The sequence below is a fragment of the Elgaria multicarinata genome, chromosome 8, assembly GCF_023053635.1.
Source record: "Elgaria multicarinata webbii isolate HBS135686 ecotype San Diego chromosome 8, rElgMul1.1.pri, whole genome shotgun sequence".
NCBI lineage: Eukaryota > Metazoa > Chordata > Lepidosauria > Squamata > Anguidae > Elgaria > Elgaria multicarinata.
The window spans coordinates 69,341,538-69,350,833 of NC_086178.1; the positions used below are offsets into that span (position 1 = coordinate 69,341,538).

Sequence of the window (9,296 nt, forward strand, 5' to 3'; positions counted from 1 at the left end):
GCTCACCCCACCCCACCACCGATGGGCGCAGTGCTCCTGAGGAGCTCTGCACCTCATGCGCAGGTCCCGGCTCCTCGTGAGGAACCGCAAGCAACCGGGACAAATCAGGACACCCGCACACACGAGACCGTGGAAAAAGCGGGCCTAAAGTGTAAGGTGAGATCCCAGGGCAAGGGAGAGATCATCCCTCCATGATTCCAGGATCGCCTGTGCATCATATGGACACAAAGGGATGATCCCGGGGATTGCCCTGCAGTTTTGCCCCATCTAGCTAAGGCCCTTGAGTGAACACAGAAAGCCCTTAACAAAATGTGTTAAACCAAAAGGTTGTTTTGTTAAATGAATATTTTAAATACACCCTCAACAGGAGCGCTTTAACCCTTCCCCCACTATTGGCCCAATCCAGATTGCGAGGGTGGGGGGGTCAAAGAAAGGCATAGTTGCTAGTTACATCTTTAACACAATGCCTGTTTTGGCCTTATATTAGGAGTTGAATAGCTTGAGGAGACCTAGTTCAGGAAGTGGAGCAATGGGATGAATCCTCAGGTTAGAAGGAGGTGAAGAGCATCTATAACAGTGGTTCCCAAACTTTTTCAGGTAACCGCCCCCTTGGTTCCACAAACTCATGCCCAGTGCCCCCTGTGTGCAGCCCCTTTAAATGGGAAGCACCCGCCACAGACTTGCCAAGAGAGGGAGGGAAAAGAGAGCAAACACCTCTGTTTTGCAGCCAGCATGACAGGGCACACCAAGCAGGGTATGTCTCTTCATTAGCGTTTTGGTGCTTTTGAAATATTTCAATTCACCATTAAAAGGACTCTTCTTATCATCCCTCTGTCAGGGATGCTTTAGGGTGGATTCCTGCATTGAGCAGGGGGTTGGACTCGACGGCCTTGTAGGCCCCTTCCAACTCTGCTATTCTATGATTGTATGATTCTATTAATACATATGTGGATTCTTCCCCTACATGGCTTGGGACCAAACTACCTTCTCTCATAAAAATGTCCCTCGGTCTTAAGACCTACTGGAGAGGCGCTTCTTGGAAAAGACCACTTCAAGCGCCCCCCTGCCGCCCCATTGCCTCTTAACGCCCCCCTATGCAATCCCACCCACCCCAAGGGGGCAATACCACCCACTTTGGGAACCACTGATCTATAACTTTGGAAGAGATACATACTTTCATCAAGTTTGAGAAACTCTTTGAACAGATGCACTTCTCATTATAGCATTGCCATAGAATATGAAAGCACGTGTCTTAAGAGCCACTCAATGGGCACATGGAGGTTAATGGCTGAGGCTTAAATTGCACTGATCTCAAGAATAAGGTCTCACAGCCTGAACAAAGAACTACACACCACACCAGCCCCACAATGGCCCCAGAGCATTTCATTTCCTCTGAAAGTAGCTATCATCATGAACCAGAGTTAGCAAATGGCTTGTCACTCTGGATGACAATAGGCTCTTGATTCAGGCGGACGGTGTGACAGTTTTGGATGAAATATGGAGCAAGGTAATTGCTTACCAGGGTGGGGGTGGGGGAGGCATATTTTATGTTGCACGCTCTGCACTATTCCCACACAGTGTGTTTCATTTAACTCTTACTTATTTTAAATTACTTAACTGTTTATTTATTTTTAAAAGTCATCTCCCACTTTACTAGGGCAGTTGGGCTCATGCAACAACACACGTCAATATAACAAACAGAATAAAAACGTTAAGGCATTTTTTTTAAAATGTAGAAACTAAGAACGAAGAAAAAGAACAATTGAAACATCCTTAATTGTCCCTCCAGAGACAAAATTCCTGTCATTACATAAGTGGGGTGAAGGAGTTGTGGGTTTTAGGGATCTTCATTAGGGGGAAATATCCTGAGGCAGAGCTGCTCCAATGAAAGAGACCCAGCTCGGAGGGTGCTACAACTGTGGAGCTCAAATTACCTCAGGCTGGAGTTGAGGCGATGCAGGTAGAGAGCCCAGCCCGTCTCTTTGTTGTCCCTCAGGGCCACGTTACCTCAGTCTGGAGTTGTAAGGGTGAAGAGAAAGAGGCTATGTTGTTTTTGTTACCTTTCTTTTGTTAATTTTATTTCAAAATAAACTGTCTTGATAAATTGGGGAGGAAGGCTGTGTCAGAGCCAGGGCGGGTTCAAATCTTGCTGCAGGAAGTCACTCTAAAGCAGAGGAGTGGAACCTCTGGCTCCTGGGCCTAATCTGGCCTGTGAATGTTCCCCATCCAAACTGTGGAGGATTTTCATTTCGTGTCATTTATTACTTTTCTATCCCACCCCATAGCCGAAGCTCTCTGCAGGCCCCACTCCTTGGCCAAGACCTGCCTCCAGGAGTCTACCAGGAGCTTAGGAAGGAGGGGGATTCCCCTTAGTATGCTACAAACTCTTTAAATTGGGAGGGTGAGTGGTGTGCTAAGTGCTTCACCTGTGCTACATCTTCTCCCATCAGGGTGGGTGCAGTGCAAAGCCACGCTGCACTGCAGTGCTCCAGCATAGTTTTGACCCAGGCTTTGGCCCACTTTAGTTTCACCCTGCTTTCCCTCATCATTAAGGAAGAAACAATAGAGGTGAAGCAGTTTTGACATGATGCGTCAGCTGAAGCTCCGGCCACGGTTTGGGTAGGGTAATGAAGAAGTCAGGGGACATGTCCATGCCCTGTGATGTAATCTGGCCCCCAGAGGGCTGAAGAAGCACATTCTGCCCACCCCCATCCCAATTGAGTTCCTTTCCCCAGCTCTAAAGCCATCTTCACAAGTGATGCTTAAAAGCAGGGGTGTTTATTTGTCATGACCTGGCTCATAGGGTGGCCAGACGCAAAAGAGGGCCGGGTTCCTGTACCTTGTAATAGTTGTGCAGAACAGAGGCCTTCAACCAGTAGGTCAGGACCCAGAAGCAGGTAATGAGGCCTCACCAGATGGGTCCATGCCCTGCTTATGGCTTTCCTCAAACAACCCCCAGACACAATAAAAGAGAACACCCACCACAAGTCCTCAATGTCAGTTCCTTTACTAGCTCTTCTAATCACTATGTATTCCATTTTCCAGGCATGGTTCCAGGCATTCTGTTTTCCTGGTAGCATGTCCTGTTTCTCTCTGAGAGCATGTTTTGTCTATCCAGCAGCAGCAGCACTCTCCAAGATAATGAGCAAATGAAAACTTTTTGTTGACCGCCGGTGTGGAGAGAGAGTGAGTGAGTGTTGTGGGTTTTTAAAAGAAAATGGTGTATGTGTGTGTATGATTGAGTATGGATGGTGCCTCTGGCTGAAATTCATCTCCTTTTAGGTTTGTTTGTTTGTTTGCTATTGTGGGGTAGGATTTAATCTCTGCTGCTTAGGCAATTACTCCAGAGTAATTCAGAGTAATTCAGTGGGTAGAAATGCATAAGCTGGATTTTTATACTGTGCAACTTCTTACTGTTACTTCTGAGTTTTGGAGAGGGGTGGCTATGGGGTTGCTCAGTGAAAGAGGCAGATTTTATACATAAAAATAATCATGTGCAGATTTTATGCACATTTGTGCCCTCTGTTGTGCAAAGCATGGAGGGCCCAATCCACCTACAGAGTACTGAGCCCAGAAAACCCTGTTAGCACCTCTGGTCTGAAGGTGCATTATATAGCCACCATGCTGGCTAAGCAGGCCTGGGCCTGGGTGGGGGACCACCTAGGAATAGCATGTATGTCACCTTAAATTGCACAGTGGAACAAAAGCAGATATAAATGTACTACGTAAATAAAACTGGTCTTATCAAAATTCTTAACTTCTGTCAAAATTCCACAGATGTTTTGCCTGAGCAGAATTCTAACATTTTACATTTGGCAAAATCTGGTGGCAGCCTAAGAATATGCAAAACCACCAAAATACACAAACATATCTTAACTCACCCCATGGAACGGATCATATGGGTTAATCTATGGGAACCTCTCTAGCACTATGATTCCCATTCTACATTTTCAAATTCATTTCTCCCTCATCCAGATCTCTCTTTGTATTCCTGTTTCCCCTTAATAAAACTCACATAGCCCCCTCTTTCCATTCCTACACACATGCACACACACTTCAATTCCAGCCCAAGGAACCCCGATTTGTTTATTATTGTTGTTGTTGTTGTTGTTGTTGTTATTCAGGATATATTGTGCAAAGTAAGAAACTTCATGCAAATTGCCTTCATTCACACATCATATAATTTATTCTGATTTAAAGAGTTCACAGTTTTATGTCACATAATTTGGATTTCATTTAACATAGCCGTTGATACCCCTTGAGAACTAGTCACATGTCATTTGTAGCACAGAGAGAGACTTTTAACAGTGCAACAGGGGGGAAAAAACACCTCACATTTACAGCACCACACTAGCCACAATGCAATGTGTGGCAGGTCCTGTCTTTTTCCTCTGCCACACAAACATTTTCCTTAGCTCCCCCCTAAAGCTATCATGAAGCCAAGCATAAAGGAAGGCATTAGTGCAAGCAGACATCATTGCAAACCAGTGGCAAAGGAGCTGAATGAGATTAAAATACTGCTTGTCTATCAGTTTAATATCTATGTCTTTGATCACATTGAAGATGTGCAAAGGCAGCCAACAAACTCCAAAGGCAGCTACCACCAAGACCAGCAGGCGAAAGGTTTTCCTCCTTCTGGCTCGATCACACTCAGCTTGGCTCTGGGTGACATTGCCAGGGACAACTCTGTTTTTCAGTTTGACTGAAATCCTCAGGTACGACACGGAGATGACCGTTAAAGGCAGAACATAAGTGAGGATGAGAGTGCTATAGGCATACGCTAAGCGATCCCTCTTCCTATTGAACCAAAACTCTTCACAGATAGAGAAGTCCAGTTCTGGGAATTCTGCATGGTAAGTGCGGACCAAGGCTGGGGCAGCTAGCAAGCAGCTCAGCATCCAAATAGCAGCCAGAATGTAGGCACAGATTGGTATGGTGAGCCTCCTCTGGAGTGGATAAACCATGGCATGGTACCTGTCCACAGCAATGACAGTCAGGGTGAAGACCGAGACAAACACTGTGACCGGCTGCATCAGGAACACAAAGTAGCACATGAAGCGTCCATAGACCCACCCTCTGGGCTCAAAGGCATATGCCAGGGTCAGAGGTACACAGGTGGCACACATGAGCATGTCAGAGAATGCCAGGTTGCCTACAAGAAAGTTGGTGACATTGTGCATCTTCTTGGTCTTGCAGATGACATAGATGAGCAGGTAATTCCCAATGATGCCGACAAAAACCACCAGGGAGTAACAAGGAATGATGAGAGGCTTGAAGAACTGGACAAGCTGGAGACCCAAGAAGAGATTGCTGGTGTTGCTGTGGATTGCTGACAGCAGACTCTGGGAGGTCAGATTCTCTGGATTCATTGTCTTTCTCTTTTGCAGTTGGGTTAATATGAGCATACACATACACCCACCCACATACATACACACTCAGTTACGTTTGATCATCTTGGATGAAGAATTGACTCTGACTTGGCTACCCCATAAAGAATATATACCCATCTGAAAAAGAAAAGAAGAAGTGGAGGTGAGCCTCAGCAATTAGCATTTTACTCATGAGAATGGCCAAATGCAGTCACTTTACTGGCATTCTCTTTTGTTCCATGTTCACACAATCACTTCACAAGCATGCAGTTTAGTAGCTAATTATTACCGCAAGGACTATACTTACAGTTGTTGTCTGTCTCCAGAGGTCAAATGATTTTCTTGTACATGTCACTTCACATCTTCTGCTTCTGAATTCTTTTCCTCTCAAAATCCATGGCCAGTTAAGACTGTGTAGGTGTCTGTGTGTGAGAGAGAGAGACAGAAAGCAGACATGAACTGTGCTTTATACAGCATAAAAAAGAGATGCTTTTAGCAGCTTTCACTACTTACTAATGATGGATTTGTGTGGGAAAATATACCTCTATTGGCTATCCAAGGCATTGCATTGTTCCTTACATGCCGTTAAACCAGTTAGAGTTTGTGAAGCTCACATTTCTCTCCTTGTCATCCAATGCCTCTATGTCACAAAACAATAGACCTTCATCAACAAGAATCATGAAAATATCTAAGTTCAGAGCTGGGGGTCTTGGTTACAGCACTGAAAGAAGCTTCCATTGTCACTGCTGATTTTTAAGAAATGAAATCATAATAAAAGGCTGATGGCCAAAAATATTGCTGATACCACTAGAGGGACTCAGCTACATGAAAGTTGAAAAATCTGGTCTGCGATCTGTGAATGATATTGATTCATATTTAACTATGAGTGTGTGTCAGTTTCACTCATTATTAGGCTTTAACATAAAACCAAAATTTTCTCATATGCAGTCTTTACATATTTTCAGTACATCTGTAGTGCTGGAAGGGATATGAAAAGTACATTTGGAATCTGATAGATTGACATTGCTCGAAGCGGAATTGCACTTTTTTTATTTCGAAGATCTACATATTTCAGCACAGATGTTTGGTTGCATTGTGTTAAGGAGTTTGGCATTTCATTAGTTCTCTGTTTAGTACTTTAGCAGTACTTTAGTCCTCACATGGTTCTTCCGTCTGTTTTTTCCATTACCTTGTGTTTGAAAATGATTTCAAGAGATGGGTCTTAGAGAATCTCTTTGCTGCACTGCTGTTTAACTTTAGCTCTTCTCACCTCTCCTTCCAGTGGGTCTAAATAAATTATATTCTCCTCTCAAGTCATTCTGACTTACAGATTAAATGAGTTTTTCTCCTCCTGTAGAATAAGCACATTAAAAGTGTGTTCCAATTTTTACCAAGTGTAATTAATTACCATTGCAATGGGTTTCATAAAACTCACAGACATCATCATTATTATCAAAGCTCTCTTTTCTTCATCCTCTTCTTGTTTCTTCTTTTTTGAATTGCTTGCTTTACATCAGTTTTCCACAACCTGGTACCCTCCAAATGTTTTGGACTACAACTCCCAGGTTTCCTGACCATTGGCCATGATGGGTGAGGTTGATGGGAGTTGAAGCCCACAACATCTGGAGGGCACCAAGTTCAGGAAGGTTGTTTTTCATCAACAAACATAATTTCTTTGATTTACCATAGTTCAGAGATTGTCTCATCATCACCCTGTATCCACACAAACAAGTGTAAATAACTCAGATCACAGACCTTGGCTGATATTTTCAAAGCAATCAATACTGATTATGTCATAAGATAGTACAGGCTATTATAGGCCGCTGTGCCTGTTGAGCATAATGGTGTTTACATGGCTTAAAAGAGGGCCTTCCTGTCCCTCAATTGCTGTTCAGCAGTGCCAGAAATCAACTTCACTGGACTAAGTATTCCTTCTTCCCTCCATCTTTGCCACGTTCAGATTACCACTATATGGGGAGAATGCTGGATAAATTACAGAACCTGCAACCCAGTCCTGAGATGTACTGTGCCCAGAATAAGTACGAGATCTTCCAACAACAGCACTGTGCTACAAACCATTGCATCAGCCTAGCATTGCAGGATCACAGGCAGATATATTGGCACAAATGTTTAGTATCATGGACTCAGGAACTCAATAGGGAAAACAAAATATAAGAATCACATTAAATTTCTAAACATGTTCCAAATGTCACCATCCTTCTGACGCCAAGCTGTGTCAGAAATGTTCTTGCTATCTATTCCTCTCAAAATACTAATTAACTCTTCGTGACATTATCTGAACCTCTGGCTGTGGGCCACCTACCAGTAAGCGAGAGGATTTGGGCTTTAAGCTGATTTTAGCCCAATTTACTTCAATTAGAATGAATTGACTTAAATACAATACTCTGTAACTGGATTCCGGATTAGCCTGTGGGCCATTTCTGTGATCATAGCAGCATATTCCCACCCCCAGCCAACACAACCATGGCTGATGGGGCTGTTTCTGCTTTCAGCCTTCTTCACATAGATGTTTCTTTCTGAGATCCCATGTGCAAGAGGGGGGTCTCACAAGAGAACATAAGCACCCAACTCAAATGTGTGAACAAGCCCTGTGCTTTCTTCAAAAGCTCTTGTTAATCCAACACACCACATAACTCCCAAACAAGCCCTTGAGTATTATCTAAACTTCTGATTAGAAAGGAAATAGGACTTCACCCCTAAACTTCAGGTTTTAGTTTCAGTTAATTAATAATGAGGAGAAATGGGAATCCTGCTGTAGCAGTTATAGTTTTCCTGGAAATGTACTTCAAAGTTGGTTGTAAATCAAAGTTGGTTGTGAACCGCCCAGAGAGCTTCGGCTATTGGGCGGTATAGAAAAATGTAATAAATAAATAAATAAATAAATAAAATAGTCCTGAGGGAGACTACAGTTTACAAAGTTGGCTGTAAACTGTAGTCCTGGAGAGAGACTACAGTGTGGTTGTGGGCTCTCCCACACTAGATGCATTCAAGAGGCAGCTGGACAATCATCTGTCGGGTATGCTTTGAGGAAGATTCCTGCATTGAGCGGAAGGTTGGACTCGATGGCCCAATAAGCCCCTTCCAACTCTACTATTCTATGATTCTATGATATTGACATGATTGACGTTGTATCTATCACTTTGCAGGACCTTGCTAAATCATCAGTTCTTTGCAGTGAGAAGGTTACAGCCTTTAAGTGGGTGAAATATAGGGAGCTCTGCTGCTACACAATCTCCCCAGCCTTTATTTTTATAGGTCACTGTCACTTTGCAGACTGCAAAATCTTGCCTTGATTTTAAGGATGTTAAGGATGAGAAGTCTTCTTCTTCTTCTTCTTCTTCTTCTTCTTCTTCTTCTTCTTCTTCTTCTTCTTCTTCTTCTTCTTCTTCTTCCTCTTCCTCTTCTTCTTCTTCTTCTTCTTCTTCTTCTTCTTCTTCTTCTTCTTCTTCCCATCCTCACTTCTAAGCCCTCAGGGAAACTTATATGGTCTCCATCCTTTCATCTGTATAATAACCCTGAGAGGTAGGCTATGACAAGAATTGGTGATTGGTCCAAACTCACCCAATGAATTTCCTCGCTAGGCAGTAACTATATTCTTCTACCTATTAACTAAGTCATTAAGGCAATGATAGATCGGCTCTGAAAACTTGAGACTTAGGAGAAATCCCTGTTCTCCAGCTACACAAAGTTGAAATTGTCATTTAGAGTGTCGTACATTTTGTTTTATCTTCATATGATGACTAACACCTCATGATTGGTGGCATTATGGTATTACTGCATTTATATTTATATAACCAGGTGTTTTTGAAACACAGGATGCAAAGAGTGGTTTACTAGCCTGCGAGTGCTCTATTTCTGCTTGCTTGCTTGCAATAAGGAAGAAGGAATATAGTCAATCCTTGCCTC

The 9,296-nt window shown here is 43.2% G+C and overlaps 1 protein-coding gene across 1 annotated transcript; it reads right to left on the reverse strand.

Annotated features, from left to right (window-relative positions):
- Positions 1-4,337: 4,337 nt before the first annotated feature.
- LOC134402222 (prolactin-releasing peptide receptor-like) lies at positions 4,338-5,429 on the reverse strand. Its single transcript, XM_063131584.1, has one exon. The coding sequence runs from the start codon at positions 5,427-5,429 to the stop codon at positions 4,338-4,340; it is 1,092 nt and encodes a 363-aa protein (XP_062987654.1).
- Positions 5,430-9,296: the final 3,867 nt, after the last annotated feature.